The sequence below is a fragment of the Limulus polyphemus genome, unplaced genomic scaffold (assembly GCF_000517525.1).
Source record: "Limulus polyphemus unplaced genomic scaffold, Limulus_polyphemus-2.1.2 Scaffold736, whole genome shotgun sequence".
Classification (NCBI taxonomy): Eukaryota; Metazoa; Arthropoda; class Merostomata; order Xiphosura; family Limulidae; genus Limulus; species Limulus polyphemus.
In genome coordinates, this window is record NW_013666346.1 from 184387 (window position 1) to 204511 (window position 20125).

A 20125-nucleotide genomic window follows, 5' to 3' on the forward strand; every position below is an offset into this window, starting at 1 on the left:
GGAACTTTTGGTTACATATATTCATGCCTCTCCTACTCATAGTGCATGAGAGCTTGCTTCTATTCTGGACCATACCTTCACTGGAACTGCTTATCCCATTGGGTTGAGTTCATATGCACCTCCTCCAGTGATCCTTGAGTGACAAGTGGAACCACTCGTGGGATCCATTGACCTCAGTGGTTCACCTGTCTCCTCCTGTACTTGAGAATCTGACTTGGTGATTTGATCGATCAAATGACACTGCAAGTGTTCCATTACCTCCACCCAGACCAAACTTTCACCTCTTCACCAATGCTTCCCTATCTGGTTGTTGGGGAGCATCTATGAATGGCAATTTCACATCTAGCACTTGGACCCAGAATGAATGCTTTCTCCATATCAACATGCTTGAACTTCTGGTGGTCTGTTTGGCATGTTTCCATTTCTTATCCCCCTAGTAAATCATATTAGTTACAATCCTTTCCAAAAATTCCACAGTTGTTTCCTATATCAACTGCCAAGGGGGTACCTGATCTAAGACCCTTTGCTTTCAACCCCTGAACCTTCTTTATTGGGCCAATTCTTAATGGGTTCATTTCATCACTCGTCACATGCCTGATGCTATGAACCTTGTTGCAGGCTGCCTCTCTCAGCTGAACCATATTTTGTCCATGGAATTGTCTTTTCAGCTTCAGGTTTTCCATTGGGTATGCTCTTGGTTTGGCACACCATCCCTCTCAACTCTAAGCTTCCTCTCTTCTGGCCTCCAGTTCCCCATCTCTTGGCCCTTGCTGTTGTTGTTTTCAGTCATGACTGATCTTATCTTCTTCTTTATGCCTATCCATCTCTCTGATTTTTACGTCATGTCCTTGCCTTGATTTGCAACACTCTTTGTTGTGTCCTCTTTTTGGTGCCTCTTTGACCATCACAACCTTGGTTCCCTTTTCTAATCCCCCTCTTCCTCTGCCCACAATACCTTCTCTCTTGCATCAGCCTCATACATCACTGTTCCACCAAAGGATTTTTTCCCTCCACTTTCATGTTTTGGACATGTCTGATTCACTAGCCATTGAGCCAGACTCCATTTATATATACCACATGTCACTTGTGCCTTCATCCTGCAGCCTGTGCCTGTAGAGTTGTAATGAACACACATTTAATCAAGTGTCCTCCTCCTGCAAGTCTTCGGTAGAGTTTAGGCAAGCATGCACTGTGATATTGTGCCCTCCTCCTGCATTCTTGTCTAATCAGTAGAGTTGAGGTGAGCATGCACTAACATACCGTATCCTCCTCCTGTGGCCAATATCTGTTCAGTTGAGTGGAGGGGTCCACACACACTACACCAATCTCTATAGCGTGACTACTGTGCACTCATCCTGCAGCTGGTTTCAATCCAATAGTTTGATGGTAAAATTGAGGTGAGCACACAATTTATGGTGTGAGTGCATCCCAAACATGCTACACATATTGACTTTCTGACCTCTTGTGTGCAAGTACTTGGACGGCCATGTTCTTATTCTATCCATCTTTATGACACGTTGGGCTTGTTGGCCTCCTCCTCCTCCCTTTATTCCCAGATGAAGAGTATAACTTGGACAAAATGATATGTGGTTTTTCATGGGTGTGCTCCTATGGAACTCCTGTCATCAGGTGTCACACTCTATGGATTTCCTTTTGGTGCTTTCTAAAGGGAGCTCATCTTGGTAAGACTTTGCACTGGCCCTTCCCTCACTTCAACATGAGATTTTAGCTAAACTGTGTGAAGAGGTGTGGTATCATTTCAGAAGGTAACATTTTCTTTACCTAAAAATGTATTTCCAATAGATATTAACCTTTTCACACCCATTCCCACTCTTCCTCCTTCCACTTTCAGTGCACCTTTGCATTTCTTGTCTCCTCAAAGAATGAAGTTATAGAGTGCAAATGCATAGGAAGAGTTATTGCGCATGGAATCGTGTTGCACTTCTATTGGTGTAATTCTTGAGAGATAAGGTGAGAGTTCACTGAAGGTTAGTGGCCTGCAAGTCTTTAAGACAGATTGCATGGGGAAGATAGTTAAACTGTGTGAAGAGGTAATGGAAAGAGCTATTGGAAATACATTTTCAGGTAAGGAAAATCTTAACTGTAATAAGTAAAATGAAAAATAAAAGTTGTACATTTGCATTATTTTCCATTTGGTTTACAGAAATATAAAAATTATTGGTCTACTTTGTCTCAGTTCAATAATTAACACATTACGTCGTAGTTGAAGGAACATTTTGCAGAGTTAGCTGCTTGCGATTTTCCTATATTTAAGAATAAGTTAATGTTTTTCAAATGTTCTCTGCAAATACATGTTAACCCATTCAACCTTTATTATCTTTAGATTCAACCAGAGCTGTTTATCAAAGAAAGCTTGCTCATCTTCTCCAAAATAAAGATCAGGAGGAAAGGTCTGAAGAGAATACAGATGAGGAACAGCAGCAAAATTCCCAATCTCCTGTTGTGTGTGATAGGTATAGAGATAAATACTGTATTATTAAAGTTTCTGTGTACGATGTGTGTGGTATCTTATTTCATTTTTATATTTTTTTGGCAAAAAGTTTTTTATAGGTTGCATGCTTACTAGAGAATTCACAATTATAAACAAATTTTCCCAGCAGTTTTTTCTAGTTTGAATAAAAACTTATGCATAATTTCACATTTATAAGTAGAACAACTTCCTTAAAATATTTACCATAATAAATATTTTGTTCATAATACTTAAATATAACTCAGTTTGATCCTATCGCAGGTGCATGAGGCTGATTTTGCTTTATTCACAGCATGGCTTAATCCTAAGAACTTACTATTATGTAGTGTATCCTGTCTTATTCCTATTATATTGCAGTACAGTCATCTTTAGGTCAATACAATTTTATACAGTGAATTAATGTTTTCATTTTCCAACACTTTAGTAAAATAATTTGTTTTTACACAGATGCATAATGGCTTACTTCATTGATATAAAGATTTAATAGTTTCATTAAATGAAATTATTGGTTATAGTAAGTTAAATGTCTCAAATGTTATAAGGGTTTATTTTTGTAAACTACTTACTTTTGAAGGGAGACTGCTAGCCTTTTTGTTATAGGTATTATTGTTATAAGGGTTTAGTTTTGTAAATTACTGACTTTTGAAAGGAGACTGCTAGCCTGTTTTGTTATAGGTATTATTGTTATAAGGGTTTAGTTTTGTAAACTACTGATTTTTGAAGGGAAGTTGTTAGCCTGTTTTGTTATAGGTATTATTCTGATAAGTGGAGTATAACCATGTTGAAAGAAAACTGAAACATGATCAATATATATTTACTATATTCAATGTTAAAAATCTTAGTTTTTGTGATTGCAATTCTGATGCTTTTTCTGAATCCTGAGATTTGGGAATTTTAGTGGACTAAAACGTGGGATTCTAAATCTTTTACTTATGTTCAGTTTTGTCTTAATCAAAAGTAATTAGATTATCTGCAATCCTTAGCATGATTAAAAAATAATGCAAACACGAGAGATTGGTAAAACTTCAAACATTTACGCAAATAGCTTTGTTATTAAAACTGTTACCTTATGAATGCTTGAATTGGATCTCCTTTGTATACTTGTGTGCCTGACTGCATCGCCATCATTCAGCAAGAAGAGCCATAGAATATCCAGTGTGTAAATAATTAAACATCGTACAGATAGCTTTCTGTTAACTTTCTTATGAAGTTTAATAAAGAAACTGTGTTGATTAAAAGTTTTCATACAATTTGGTTAAGTATTGCCACTGTAAAAAGAAAACAAAATTGGGGGATATCATTCAGTCCAGGTAAGAGTTAATCTTGAAAATCCTAGAATTTTCTTCTATAAATCCGAGGGTTTGGGGAATCTCATTACTGTAAGGATCCCTACATGATATAATATGCAAACCAGTGTTTTGGTTTTTATTGAATTATATAACATCAATATTTTTGTAACATGTAAACTTGTGAAGCCCAGTGGAAATCACTTCATTGGTAGTGGCCCGGCATGGTCAGGTGGTTAGGGCACTCGATTCGTAATTTGCGGGTTGCAGGTTCGATTCCCCGTCCCACCAAATATGCTCGCCATTTCAGCCGTGGGGGGTGTTATAATGTGATGGTCAATCCCACTATTCGTTGGTAAAAGAGTAGCCCAAGAGTTGGCGATGGGTGGTGATGACTAGCTGCCTTCCCTGTAGTCTTACACTGCCAGATTAGGGACAGCTAGCGCAGATAGCCCTCGTGTAGCTTTGTAAGAAATCCAAAACAAACAAAACAAATCATTGGTAGTAGATATACTCACTATTTATGTAGTAATTTCAATCTTTTACAATATGAACTCCACGTGAATGTAAACAAAAGTAATACACTAGACTTTTAACTTTTTTTTTTACTTCTGCTGCCACGACTACATGTAGCAAATGTTTTATACCTGAAGTGTGGGTAGGTTACATAATTGTTTATACTAGTAGAGAGTGTGTGTGTGTTTAGGATAAAGAACTTCTTAAGTTGTAATAACTAAGGTAATTTAAGAGTTAAATGTTGTTTTTTGTTTATTGCAAGTTTATCATCAGGTGAACTACTGATATTTAAAATTTACATATACATATAAGTTAATGGTAGCTGTTGATGGATATGATGGTTTATCGGTAGATAGTACAAGCCTTAGTAACTTATTTAACCTTTTTTACACACATGTTTATGGAGTGGTTGATTTATATATGATTTAACTGTTTGTTAATACTTCATATATAACCTCACACGTGTGTGTGTGTGTAGCCTGAATAAATTTATGTTATTACTAATATTATTTTCCATCCATTTTGTCAGGTTTTCTAGAGATAAGGAGCAAAATCTAAATTAGTTTCATGCTGCTATAAGCCTTTCTAAACCTTCATATGTAAGCTGTCCAAAACTAGACATTGAACTATTTTTTGTAACGTGATTTACAAAGATAACTAGTGTAAATTACAGTGGTAGTATCTCATGATATTGAAGATCTTACAAGTACATTTTTTTTATTGATTCCTATTCCACTTGCAAAAATTCACCAAGCAGGTATATTGACGGTTATTTTTATTTTACTGTGATGTGAAAACGGGACCTAAGAAGGAAAATATCATAAAATATATGAATAAATTATGACATTCTATATGTTGAATCTTTCTTCCAATTGTAATAAATTTCCTAATAAAATATTTTTTTTATGTTATTACTTACATGTTAAATTTGATCAACCAGTGTTTCCCCATCTTTTGGCCAGTTACTTGTTTCTGCTGCATCGATACAAAACAGATTACAATAATCCCACATTTTGTCCAACAACTGGTTTCTTTGAATAAAAGTTCCAAAGATTATGAATACTGAAATCTTTGGTTGTCAATATAAAAATATGTATATATTATTCACAAATTTATTTATGTGTACTCAAAATAATCATTTTTTGTCATTTACTGTGCTTCACTTTAATTTACTACATCATATAAATTGTTCATCTAGGATAAAGGAATGATATTCAGTAGTTACCTGTAGATTTCAAAGAACTGTAGGTCTGTATTGTACTTTTTAAATACTAACGTTTGTTGTAGAATTTCATACATATGAATAGTTCCATAGAAAACAGTGTGAAAAGTTGAAAACTAAAAAGCAGTACTATTTGTGGTGTGTAATTTGAAATATTCTAATCTGTATTTCGTGTTTTAAGGTAGTAATAACATTTATGTAATTATTGTTAAAAGCTAGACTAGAACTGAAAATGAAAAGACATCTTTCAAGATGACCTTAAGCAGCGTACTCCATATTTATCCTGTATTTTATGGACTTTCATGCCTTGGATTGGTGTTGACATTTTATGCTCTTTGCTAAGATCCCTATCAGTTAATAAACATAATTTTTTAGTTTTTTATTGCTTTTAAATTTATACAATAAATGATTATGCATTTTAAAAACATTGGACTCTTCAAATTATTATTTTATTAAATCCTTGCACAAGAACTATCAGTCAAATGTATCAGACATTTGTTAGGTTTGTACTCAATAGGGAATCTGAAGTGTCATTCTCACACCAGTCAAAACTAGATAAGTTCATAAAACACACACACAGAATACACCAGTTGTATTCTCTTCTGTAGTGGTTCTCTACATTACCTTGATACTGGATATGTTAAAAGATGGATTTCTTTCTGTGGTGGTTCTACATTACCTTGATACTGGATATGTTAAAAGTTGGATTTACTTTTCTGATGGTTCTACATTACCTTGATACTGGATATGTTAAAAGTTGGATTTACTTTTCTGATGGTTCTACATTACCTTGATACTGGATATGTTAAAAGTTGGATTTACTTTTCTGATGGTTCTACATTACCTTGATACTGAATATGTTAAAAGTTGGATTTACTTTTCTGATGGTTCTACATTACCTTGGTACTGGATATGTTAAAAGTTGGATTTACTTTTCTGACAATAGGAAAGGTCTATACAATGTTTTTTAAGCTCATCAAAGTTTTAGGACAACAGTCCTGTTGGTACACTGAGCTGGACGTCTACTGTACATTCCCTTGGAAATTTCATACTTTCTTCCTGATGTATAGGAAGGATTTACAAGGGGAAAGGAGGATAGCTGTGGCTTGTCCGCAGTCATAATTGGATGTTTTTTTTTATCTTACTTCACCTACAGCTTTATATGATTCAGACCAACTAAGGGATTTAAACAGTAAGAAAAAAGTTAAGATGCTCATTATATAAAGTGTTTGTTTGTTGTTTTTAAAAGAATAATGTATTTTCACTAAAAGAGTTTTGCCAATTAAATTAAGATGATTCAAGATGCACAAAAGAATTTTGAATGTTACATATAACCCACACTAGTGGTATTCTGTCGTACATGTACTTCTCTTTTTTTTTCTCCCAGAACCAGAGATTGGACTAATGAACTACGCAGACGACCGCTGGCATCAACTCACAGCCCTTGTTCTGAGCATCTTCAGAGTGGTTCACTATATGGACTAAGAAGGTATGATGTTTCTGTCTAAGAAGAAAATATCTATAACATCATGCTTGTTTCAAATCATAATAGCATAGCAGTTTACAGATGTGTTTATCATGTAACTGTGTGCTTAACATTTTAGTTTTTACGTATATATAAACATGAATGTATAATTTTTGTATTATACATTATATTTAATGATGATTAATGAAGAAATGTACTATCTTCAATAGTTTTTTCTTTGAAGAATTCTTCAAATAATAAAAACTCTGTATGTTGCATCAACATTACTTGCTGATGTGAATCTAAACTGCTGCTAATTACAAATAATTATTTATCCATTCACAGTTTAAATACTGTTAAATCTCACCAATTCATAGGAAGGTTATTCTGAGGCTCACATATAATTACTCAACTAACTTATGATGCAAAATGTTGTCATTCTGCTAATTCTGAAACATGCAATTAGTACCATTAGAAATGCCTTTCTGTTTGTTTTCTCACTGCTTATTTAAATAGTTGTGTAACTACACGTATGTAATTGTTTCTTTGACTTAAATTAATAAAAACAAGAATATTTTAGTCTTTATACTGATTATCTTACAGTTTGTTGTTTTATAACAGCTTTGAAATTATATCATTATACAACAACAAAAAAGTGAGGGTATTTAGGACAAGTTATACTGAAATTGGGAAAGTTAAAAATATGACATCCGCTTGCTCTACAGGATGTTTCTAAAAAAATTATATCAAGCTTCGGTGAGACATTAGGTAGATTTATAGGTTAAACAATTTCTAGAACACTCCATTTTTGACACTAAAAAATTTGCAGTTTAAGAAAATGGTAAGTGAACCTGAACCTTTTTTTTATCACTAACACTATTCCACTTTTGATTTATGTTATTATAAGTACTGTAAAATTACAGTGCGACTGTGATGGAGAGTCTTACAATAATTTCCTCTGACATCATATCACTTAGAATGCAAATTGCCATGGAAATATCTTTTTTATATTGTAACATAATGAACTGTAAATAACTATGAATAGATTACTTCCACTTTGTAAAATGGGTTCAGATTTAAGATTACATTACATGTTTTTATACACCTGGTGTAGAAAGTTATAATACCCTTGGTGTATGGGGCATTTGCAGAGTTGATGTAGTTAGTCTAAACTCTATTTTTGGTTCACACAACATGCCACATAGTCAAGTGTAGTCTGATACTGATATTTAGTCTGAACAACAACACATGCCATAGTCGGGTGTAGTCTGATATGGATATATAGTCTGAACAACAACATATGCCATAGTCAAGTGTAGTCTGATATTGATGTATAGTCTGAACAACAACACCTGCCATAGTCAAGTGTAGTCTGATACTGATATATAGTCTAAACAACAACATATGCCATAGACAGGTGTAGTCTGATATTGATGTATAGTCTAAACAACAACATATGCCATAGTCAGGTGTAGTCTGATACTGATATATAGTCCGAACAACAACATATGCCATAGTCAGGTGTAGTCTGATACTGATATATAGTCTGAACAACAACATATGCCATAGTCAGGTGTAGTCTGATACTGATATATAGTCTGAACAACAACACCTGCCATAGTCGGGTGTAGTCTGATATGGATATATAGTCTGAACAACAACATATGCCATAGTCAAGTGTAGTCTGAAGCTATTGTCAATTCACAAATACATGTGTCAGTCAATGTAATCTGGCACTGACATATATCATCTGAAAGTTTGAGAAATAATAGTGTAAAATTGTGTAAAGTGTAGATAGCCAAATATAAAGTTTAAAAGTATGTAATCTAGTAGTGTGTGAAAACTATTACGATGTGATGCAGACTTTGAAACTTGTATCTTATGATATTTTGAATTATGTAGTGCAAATGGTAGTTTATATTATATGTATGAAATATCAGTGTTTTATTGGCTTGTCTTCTGTGTAATAAATAGGCCTTACATAAACAATTGTTTATGTAATCTATTTTTCTTACCTCGGCTAGAAGAAGAAAGTGTACTTTCTCCATAATTGAAAATTTATGTACATCGTGAGTGATATGAAGTAGAACACTAATTGACCTTAGGCCTGAAAATCATTACTAGCAACATAGTGAGTGATATGAAGTAGAACATTAATTGATCTTAGGCCTGAAAATCATTACTAGTAATGGAGTGAGTGATATGAAGTAGAACATTAATTGATCTTAGTCCTGAAAATCATTACTAGCTGTTGCTGGTTCTGTTATCAAGTCACAAGATCAATTATGTTTACCTCCTAAACCATAGATCAATTATTTTTATATCCTAAACTATAGATCAGTTGTTAACCTTCTAAACTATAGACCAATTATGTTTACACCCTAAACTATAGATCAGTTGTTAACCTTCTAAACTATAGACCAATTATGTTTACACCCTAAACTATAGACCAATTATGTTTACCTCTTAAACCATAGATCAATTATTTTTATATCCTAAACTTTAGACCAGTTATTTTTATATCCTAAACTATAGATCAGTTGTTAACCTTCTAAACTACAGACTAATTATTTTTACATCCTAAACTATAGATCAGTTGTTAACCTTCTAAACTATAGACCAATTATGTTTACACCCTAAACTATAGACCAATTATGTTTACATCTTAAACTGTAGATCAGTTATTCTTTTCTTAAATACTATGAAACTTAATTGATTTTCTTTGAGAACAATGGTTAAGATATTGTGTGAAGTTGTTTCATTCACAAAATGAGCTTGTTACAGCTCCTACCATGTTGTAAGCAATCATTATTTCAGTTCTTTAAGAACAGGGACAACTTTTGTTAGGTTTAAATCTGTAGGATTGCTTTGTACTATGAAGTCACTAGGATATCTTCCAGAGATAAAAGAGCAATGCAAGACATTAACTGTAAGCTTATACCATGAAGTTATTTCGTTTTGTGTGTGTGTGGTTGGTTTATTTCTTCTTTATTCATCCTTCTTTCAAGATTATTTTGTAAAGATACTTCTTGTGATACAAATCAAACAAAAATAACCACTACTATGGATTTAACAATTCACATCATAGACTTTCAACAATGGAAGTAGCTTTCAAGTAGAATACAGACTTTTTTATGATGTTAGCCTACTTAATTCACACCTTAGACTTTGAATAACACTCAATAATGGCATACAACTTTCAAGTAAAATACACATTGTACTATTATGTTAGCCTACTTAAATGATCCACATCCTAGACTTTTGCTAACAGTCAATAATGGTACACAGTTTTCAAGTAAAATACACATTGTACTATGATGTTAGCCTAGATTTTCACTAATGGTGAACAGTAATACACAGCTTTCAAGTAGAGTGTGCAATATATCAAAACTGAAAACAAAAATTCATGTTTAATGTCAACTGTTGAAATCTATTTTAGAATTAGATTACCATACATCTTCCCTGTTTTAAATAGACTGCTTCTATATTATTAATTTAATACTTATTTTTTATGTATATTATTAATTTGTTTAATCTTTTTGTATTACTTCAGACTTAATGTTTGAAACTAAATTTTATTTACCCAGGTTGGATGACAGCATTTATTCCTCAGGTCACTTAAAGAACTCACATGATGTTGATCAGTTTCAACCTAAAGCATCTCAACAAACTTCCGTGTCTCTTTTCGTGAAATTGGTTATTTTTTCAGTACTTTTTGTCCTAGTTTTCCTGGTGTATCAAAATATGGAGAGTTCTGTGAGCACTTCCATTCCAGGCATTAATGTGAACACTTAACATGTAGGGAACATTTTGAAAGTGGTTAATATGTTGTTTGTAATGAAATAGCAGTGATTATAATGTATCTTTGAAATATAGACAGCTCTGTGATTTTCTCATGCACTAAGTAGCAAGAAAGAAGCAAATCAAATTTAGTGCTCAGTTATTAAAACTGGAAATAAAATTAAAACTCCCCATTTTTTTGCACATACAAGTTTTTCTTTATGTAGCAAACTTTATATTTAACAGTTTTTAGTGTTTTGAAATTAAACCTGGTTCTTTAATTGCTTAAAACAGTTTGTGCCTTAATTGTGTGTATTATTCTTCATTACTGTTTATCTTATTTATGTTTTGCACTTCATCGTACAGTGTATAATATGTAATTAAATAAAAACTGCTGTTATTTGTAAGTGATTTCATTCATTACATAACTTCACAAAACTCAATATCTATTTGACTCAGGCTTCCTAGTGTCTCAGTAGTAAGTCTGAGGGTTTTTAATGCTAAAAATTGGGTTTTGATACATGTGGTTAGCACAGTACAGATAGTTTATTGAATAGTTTTTTGCTTAATAACAAAAACTTCTCAAAGTTTCATTTCTAGTGCTTTGTTACATGCTAATGTCATATTTTTTAAAACAAAATAATGAGGTGTAGGTTTTCACCCACCTAAGAAAAACAATACAATATGTTACATTCACATGTGTGTATCTGTGTTTATATAATTATTTTATTAATAGTAATTTAATGGTTTTGGGTGATTATGAAACACGCTACTAGTGAATCCTGACCACATGTTCATTTAAGTTTTTATTTTGACAGAGCAACGCACTGCTAGACAAATAAAACAGAAGCACTTACAACTTAACATATTTTCTATAATGGATATGATTACAGCAGTTACATCATTAAATATAAATTAGATAAGTCTGAACACAGACCATATTTTAATAACTGTGTTTGTAATTTTGTGTTTAAACATCTTTATTGCCATGTTGGGAAATGGTGATTTAGTTACGATTAATGAAACTTCAACAGGCTTGTTCTTTTCTCAGAATCTCAAAGTAGAAAAACATTTACTTGAGTAACAGGATGTAATCTCTGTTTTTTTTTTCAGATCAAGGAAGGGTTCATTACTTCCTGTTATATTCTGTATCACATTTTAATTTTTAAATACAAGCAAAATTAAGTTTAAAACTCTAATGAGGAGAATATTTATTAGACTGAGAGTACACATAAATATCGGGAGTTTTAGATCTATTAACCACTTTGTTTTTGTGTTTTGAAATGTGCCATGAATAGTCATTACTTTCTCCATTTATATAGTTTGATGTATATTTTGTTTGCTTAGTTTTCAGTAAAATTATTCACATTTTGCTCACTCTCTCTTTTTCAACTCTTAAATTCTTTGCATCATCCAAATAAATTAGTCTTTAACATAGAATAAGATTTGTTTATTCTTTTAATAGTTATTTTTAGATACCTGAAATGTGTCTCGTTACTAGTATATGTGAGAAACTGCTTATACTGTATTTTGCTTTGTGCAGTAACATTGATTTTATTTCTTTTTATTCACTCATAAGTTTATCCAAATGATGTTAAAGTTTGATATGACTTTATGTTTACCAGACTTGTTCAGCAAGACACCAAATTAAGGAAATCACCTCTTGGATGAATTAAAATTTTTTCCAAGTTTTTATATCTATCTCTTGCCCATTGAAAATTAAGTACAGTGCAACTTCCATTACATACTGAATGCAGTATTTTTCAAGGACAGGTGACCATGTTACCTTCACCTCATTATCTATATCACTGAAATTACAGTGACATAATTACCTCCCTTTCAACCATCACATACATCAAGTAGCAGGAGAATGAAATTAGTATTCATGCTATTTCATATGAGCACATACAAGTGAAGTCACCAGACAGAGCACCTACCAATTTCTGTGAGATTAGCATGTTAAAATTGATGCAAGGAAACTGTCGTCCTTGTAAACTAGATGGAATATGGAAAGCAAGCAAGGAGGAGTGGTTTGCTTTTGACATGAAATAAGATAAAGATAAAAATCTGTATATTTAGAAAAGTTTCGTGGTAAAATGAAATCAGGAAACAACTATTTTTTTTAAGCCGATGTACTAATCATTCTTCTCAAGACAACCTCAGCTGTGTTAAAATCCCATGTACTTTTGGTGAGTTTGAACATTATTGTTGAGCAGTTCTACAATTATGTAATGCAAGAAGTTGAATATGAAATATTCATATAAAATTTCAGTAGATACTTGTAAAAATTATTTTGAAAACCTTGTTATAATTTAACTCGGTATTAGCTACTGAAATGTAATAAATGTCATTTTTAGAATATTCAATAATTCTGCTTTATAAAGATAATTAAAAATGTATAATGTAGAATTAATAGGTTGTATATTTGGAGACACTACTATTCTAGTTAGTAACCCACCAATACCCACTGAATTCTCTTGTGATTTCTATGATAGATTGCTGTTCAGTTTTTCTAAGAATCAACAACTGAAGGATCTTAACTGAATTTTCATGTGATTCCCATAATGGATAGAATTAATAGGTCACATGGACTATATTTGGAAACAATACAATTCTAGTTAGTAACCCACCATTTCTTACTGAAATCTCATGTGATTCTTATGATGGATTGCTATTCAGGTTTTCTAAAGATCAACAACTACCACATACATTAGCCAAATGGAATAAAGATACCACAAGGAAAGAAGCTAGTGGTCCTTCAAAAAGGAATGGTTATTCTCTGATAAGTTTTAGCTCATGAACTCTTAGCTAAATTACATGTGGATAATGTGGTGATAGAAAAAAAGTGAGAATTTGGAATTAATCTCACCTCGGCCATTGAAACTTTGAAGAATACTGTGAAATGAAGTAGCACGAGGCATTGATTCTGTCACAAAAGGAATTAAAGATAGTTCAAGACCACAGAGTTTGTAAAGGGATACTCCATGCTGCTAAACTTCATGAATAGGAGCATCAACCCATGGACCACCCGTCACAGTGATAAATCTTAAGACCACAAGTTAGGTTGAAGAACATTATAAAGTAGTATTAAGATACCATGTTTTTGCTTTGGTTATTAAACAAACTGCACCTTTATCCATGTTATCAATCTCAAGTTTTCCTTGTTTTGATCTTCTGTTTTAGGTGATTTAGTTCATAGTTCAGTTATACACTCCTTTACACATAGGCTTATTAAGTTAATGGTTTAATGGATATTACTTGTGTTTGTTTCTTTTTATCTCCATTTTGACTCAACTCATTTTTTTTTAGACTGATGCTTTTGTATCCTTTCTGTTGTGCATTTCTTTGGCAGCTATGAAGTAGACAAACACATTGCTTAGGTTTGTTTTTATAATTGGCTGCTTCCTGCTCTGATTTTTAAAAGAGCCAAGATTTATTCTGAGCAGTCAAGCTTTTTTGGCTAATTCCCTACAACCCTCTGTATTAACAGCATAAAGTGTTTATCATTGTTGGCTATAAGGCCACTGATAAGCAGTCCAAATGATGACCTCCTAATTCAATGATGTTTGGAAAAGAAACAAATTTTTCCATTGACATGATCTGCAAGCAAGTTTGTTTTGTGGCTGAAGTGACAGAAAAAAAAGTGTTAATAACTTGAGACATTATATCGATATTGACTTCAATTAACGTTTGGAGTCAGACATGTCAACCAAAAAGAAAGGAAAATGATTCATGGGAAGAAAAAATCGTACATTTTGTTAGCAGAACTTTGAAGATAAGTGAGATGATCAGTGATTATGAGAAATACATTAATAAACAAAACAAAAAAAAACGACAAAGTAAAAGAGTGAGAATTAACAGAGATGATACCAAAGAGAAAGAGGTTGAAAGGGAGTAGTACCTGTTGGGACATCATAATACGAGGTAAGAAGAGATTGAAATGAATTTGTGGCCTTTGTCTTCAAGAGTCTCTCAGACTCTGATGATTCCAGAAGAGTTGGTCAAGAAAAGATAGCAGCTTCTGTCATTAGAACAACAAATAGAGCAAACAATTACATAAGCTGAAATACCTGTACAGTTGGGGATTGAAAATGGGAAGTGGTTATTACCATAGAATAAAAAATGAACCAATATTTAAAGGCTGGTTGATCATGGACTAAGATGAGTAACGTATAGTGAGAAAAGAACAATAAGTTTCTTTCCTTCTATAAACTTTTGAAGAATGTGTTTCATGGCATACACCAACCTGTGATTTAGGGTACATTAAATCCAACTGCATAATATTATCTAACATCAACATAGCTAGGTTAACGAAAGCTGATGCAGCTCAAAAGAAGCTCTCAGTTACTCGTAGTTTGAAGTTTGTTTAGCACAATTAGACGAAAATATAATTTCAAAACACAGTAAAACTAAAATATTTTATTATCCTTTGATTCTTTTTCTTGACTACAGGATCCAACTTGAATAATATTGGGAAGCCAACAAAAGTATGGGAAGATATTTCATCTGGTCATAAGAAGGAATTATGCGAGAGATAGCTAAAATTTAATAAATGAGAAAAATTGTAAATTTCCTTACAAATTTCTAACTTAATCCATAGGTTTCAGCTCTCAGGATGGATCCAAGAGAGAAAAGTTAAAGTACAACAATTATATTTCTTTCAGGAAGTTCATGATAATCCTTCCACGGGCTAGCTAGTAAAGAAACGAGATCTACTGCAGACTGGTCTACTACAGAGTGGCAAAAACACCATTTATGTTCAAGTTACACAAAAGGAATAGGTATAGTCAAAAAACTTTAGAAACATGAGAGAACTTAAGACACAAGTTCGAAAAGAGAAGAGTAGAATAAAAATTGCCCATTGCTAATGGATAGCAAGTGATTAGGTTGAAATAAGATGAAAAAGAGACTTAATTGCCACATTCAAATTTAAAATAAATAAGAGTTGTATCTAAGGGTGAGCGATTTCTTTTGTGTGAAAAAGGATGAGAGTTTATATCATTTTTCAATATTAAATAGAATAAGAAAGCTGCAACTTCTTAATAATAAATATATCATTTTATGAATTGTAACTTTTCTTTTGAATTCAAGTCAGAATTGGCCAAACTGTTGGATTTGATCTCCACAGGTGATCTTGAAGAAGCACTGTTCAGTTTTAGTGAACGGGTGTGCCAAGCATGGCTTATTGCTTAACATGCCGATCTGTGAATCCGAGTGTCCAGGGTTCACATTTTGTTGCCACAAAATTGGTCTCGACCTTGCTGTGTTATAAGAGTGACAGTCAAATGACATTTCAATTAGATAAGTTCTAGAGTTGGCGGTGATTGCTGTTGATTAGTCCGTTAGTTCCCACTAGTCCATCAGTTTAAAATTAGTGTAATGAAATTGTTATTACATATTTATTTTAATATCAACGTTTGTTTAGATTAAGTTTATATTTAAAAACATGCATAGCTATTCTCCAAAGTTGCAGAAGATTCTCGAGGGTAAGAATCAACAATTTATGTATGTATGTAAATGCTTAAATGTAGCGTCAATATTGTTACGTAAATCTGAATTTTCTAGAAAGCCTCCACACGTCTATAAATATAACCAACGCGACGTGCCAAAACATGAGTATCTATTATTAGTGTGCTATAAACTTCGGAAGCTATAACTGTTTTTGTTATAATGCTAATCAATCGGAAAACTTCAGATATTTGACTAGGAGCATTTACAAAGTTCGAATATTACAAGTCGTTTAACTTCAGTGGATTCTCATCGGACATTAGTATTTTTACGAAACATTACGGTGGAAAACTCGGCGTGTGTGGCTGGTAAATAACGAAGGACAAAGCTAGCTAGCTCCCTGTTAAGTGAATTATGCCTACATCAACTCGCTCATCGTGAACCCTCGATAAGATATCGAAGAAGTTCCAGATTAGAAAGAAGAGTTATATTGCTTGTAAGTTTGTGAAACTTTTGATTATAAATCATTGTGTATAATAAGTATTTGTAATAACTGTTATTGTAAATTGTATTGTTGTTTGTATATTAAAACATATTTGTGTTAAAAAAGAAAACTGTGTGTATCAATCTTGTTGGCAAATATTATAAACTGACTATATATCGGTTTTTACTTAACTGCTAAGTCCAATACAATTTAACTAGTAAATTTAAAGTATCATTTAACTCAATTTCAGACCATTCGAAATTGTAATACGTAACATCAGGGACGGCTGATTGAGATTGCCCTTGTGTAGTTTTGGTAATAACCAACCTCAGTGAATAAATGAGAAAGTTTGGCTAAGCCAATATTATTTGCTAAAAGAGGAAGTTTAGCATGGTTGTGGAACATCTAAAAAGACTCCCATGTTTGCTTCAGTCTCTAATAATTATGTTAGTTTTACTATGTGTTCCTGACAAGCCTAAAGTCTATGGAAGCGCCAAGAAAAATGAACTAAATCTTCTAAAGGAAAGCTACAACAGATCATGGGATTTCAGGTGTTTATGAATTGAAAATGCTCTGAATAATTTGGCCACAAGTACGTCTAAGTAAACGACATTGTTACTTGGAACCACAATTACTTAATTACCTTTTAACACTAATAAAGAAACCACCTTGGTGTTTGGGACCCCAGTGCTATTTAATTACCTTGTCATATTAATCAAGAATCCACTCTGGGTAACTGAGTACCTCATTCACCCACTTAGGAGTGAAATCCTATCCCGTTCATGTTACCATTCCCATCCGCTGTGCCACAGTTAATACGAGCTAAGCACTGAACTTGTGTGCTTTTTGGGCGCGAAAAGAATTAACTTACTTACCAAAAGTACGACAGATAATATAATTAAGTGTGGCATATTAAAAAAATCAAAGATGTATGCTACTTCTTCTTCACTTACATTTACGTAGAAAAAATTATATACATAATATTCACAAAATAACTTCCACTCTTAAGACTAAGAAATTGCCTTAACAATCACAGTTATGTCGCATCAGCATTCTGGAACTCCACCATCACGATAGCTGCAAAGCTGACACCTGAAAAGAAAAAAAAGTGCAAGAAATCACTATATTATCTGCTACACAAACGTGCACTAGTACTTTAATAAAACTTATGATATATTTTATAACTCTAAATAAATGTAAAGAGTTTTAATACTTAATGAGATGTGAGATAAAAAATAATTTGCAAGAGATGTAATCTATGTCGGAAATATTTTCAGGAACGAAATATGTTCATGTTTGGTCATTTGAATGTTTTCGGTTTATATATTTAATTTTACTGACTGGAGTCTCTTGAAATATTATTTTCTTTCGTTTTACAGAACTGTTAAACTCGAATGAACTTGAAATAGACTTCAAACTACACAATATTATTCACATACACAAGTAGAAGGGCCTTAATTAAATGCGCTTACAAAGGTGGAGGACTAACTTAATAAAATGAGTTTATTATATGCAGCAAAAGCAACAATGAAGCTGGAATTAAACGAAGAGAAAATAACTAAAAATTATTACTGAAAGAATTGAAGTTTAAACTATGAAGCTGTTAAAACTTTGTGCTGCTGCATATACGTATAGGTTGACGTTAAAAGATAAGGTAGAGGTGCTTAGAAACTAAGGTAAATAGAAGCTTTCGACGGAAACTACATACAAGTTAATTTTAGAAAGTCCCATGTTGTATGGACACATAAAATGCTCCCTGGTGGCTCAGCGGTAAGCCTAAATCGTATTATAATTGAGCTTACGATGTATACGTCCTAAACTCGGATCTCGGAAACTACCGCACTGATCATCATCAATCATAACTGGGTAATATTTTTAACTAGGCAGTATTTTTATAGCTGAGTAATAAATAAAATTTCCTAAAAAAAATGATATGTTTCAGATTTAACCAATAAAAATTACAAAAAAGGAGTAAGGTTCAAATATTAAACAATCAAAAAATAAACTTAAAAATTATTTGTTTTACTTTAGCGAAAGTCTCATGAGTGTTGCAACAGAAAAGTAAGGTAGTTTCATTGATAAAAAACCTTGAGCTTACAAATTTTATTGGCTAGGAAGTGTTAATAAGATTATCATGACTACCTGACAGTGAGTGTTACACTTTTATATCCTAATATATGTTGTCATTAAACAGTCGGTTTTAAAATACATATTAAGAAACAAAGAAACTACAATCATCAAATACACTAAGACTAAAAAAGTCTTATGCTTCTTTAGCACAACATGTGCTGCAGGTCCTGCACCATTCTTCCACATCTTGCCTCATACCTATCCAGTAAAATCACTGTCGTAGGTGTTTCAATGTCTTCTTAACTCCGAGATGCCCTCCTGTTAAACTATCATGGGATTGACGCAGCACAACTTCCCGTAACTTTCTCGGTATAACCGTTTGCCAAGTCGACACTTTCCCAACTGCAGTGTGCTTGTCATTTTACACTTAGCTGTTGGGACTTTCACAATGGGGTTAGTAAGCGTCCTTCAACACCAACCACTACTGGTTTCCCAAAGCTGACTTATTGTTGGTATTCTTCTTACACTGGCTCCTCATATGTCCTTGCTCTCCACAGTTACCAACAACCTTTCTGGGTAGCAGCCTTTCCTGCCGTAGCATCTTCCCTGTGTTGAAGTTTCCAGCATTGAGCTTTCTTGTGCTCAGGTTTGTTACAGTGTCAGCAAAGTCCCTCAAACTTCTCTGAAAGCTGCCCTTTTCTGGCTTTGAATCCTGATGACTGTACCAACCTTGGTACCTCTGTGCTGGACTTAACATAGGATTGGAATTAAGAGCTCTGGCCATTGCATCCTGCATAGTAGAGGGGTTTGCTTACTTTACTTGTATCTTCAGTTGTGGACTGTCTGAGGCATCTACAAACTGACCCCTCGGCAACAACTTGAGGAGATCGGGTGGTGCAGTTGGGTAGGCTTTGTGTGCCATACTTTCCAAATCCTGTGCCAGCTCTTGCAGGCTCTCCCCTTTAGCACGGACTCTAGTCCTAAACCTAGCCCTGTAGACTTCTGACTGATTTTGGGTTCCGTACCTGAGTTCTAGAGCCGCTACCAGTGCTCTATAGTTGTGTCTGTCGTCTGCTGACAATTGTCCAAGTATTTCCAGTGGTTGTCTCTTCAAGCTCGTTGCCAGATATACTGTTTTCTGCTCCTCTGTCCATCCATTCATCTCTGCCAGTAGCTCAAATTGTACTCTATATGCTTCCCACGGTGCTTTCCCATCGAATTCCTGTGGCTTCCTTCGTACTGGATCACTCCTATTACTGACATACATATCTGGGATATGACTTCTAACGGGACCGAATATGGCTGCATTAGGGTTTAGCTGTGGGGTCTGGAAGGGGCTTGCCATTGTTTGGGGCTGATTAAG

The 20125-nt window shown here is 33.4% G+C and overlaps 1 protein-coding gene across 3 annotated transcripts in view; it reads left to right on the top strand.

Annotated features, from left to right (window-relative positions):
* The window catches only part of LOC106460257 (emerin homolog 1-like), a 21664-nt gene extending 10528 nt beyond the window's left edge, over positions 1 to 11136 (top strand). For all 3 annotated transcript variants that reach the window (XM_022386929.1, XM_022386926.1, XM_022386928.1), the window contains exons 3-5: positions 2345 to 2474; positions 6903 to 7004; positions 10568 to 11136. In XM_022386929.1, the coding sequence (XP_022242637.1) occupies positions 2345 to 2474; positions 6903 to 7004; positions 10568 to 10775 (440 nt within the window). In that variant the 3' untranslated portion in view covers positions 10776 to 11136. The remainder of the gene's footprint in view (positions 1 to 2344; positions 2475 to 6902; positions 7005 to 10567) is intronic.
* Positions 11137 to 20125: the final 8989 nt, after the last annotated feature.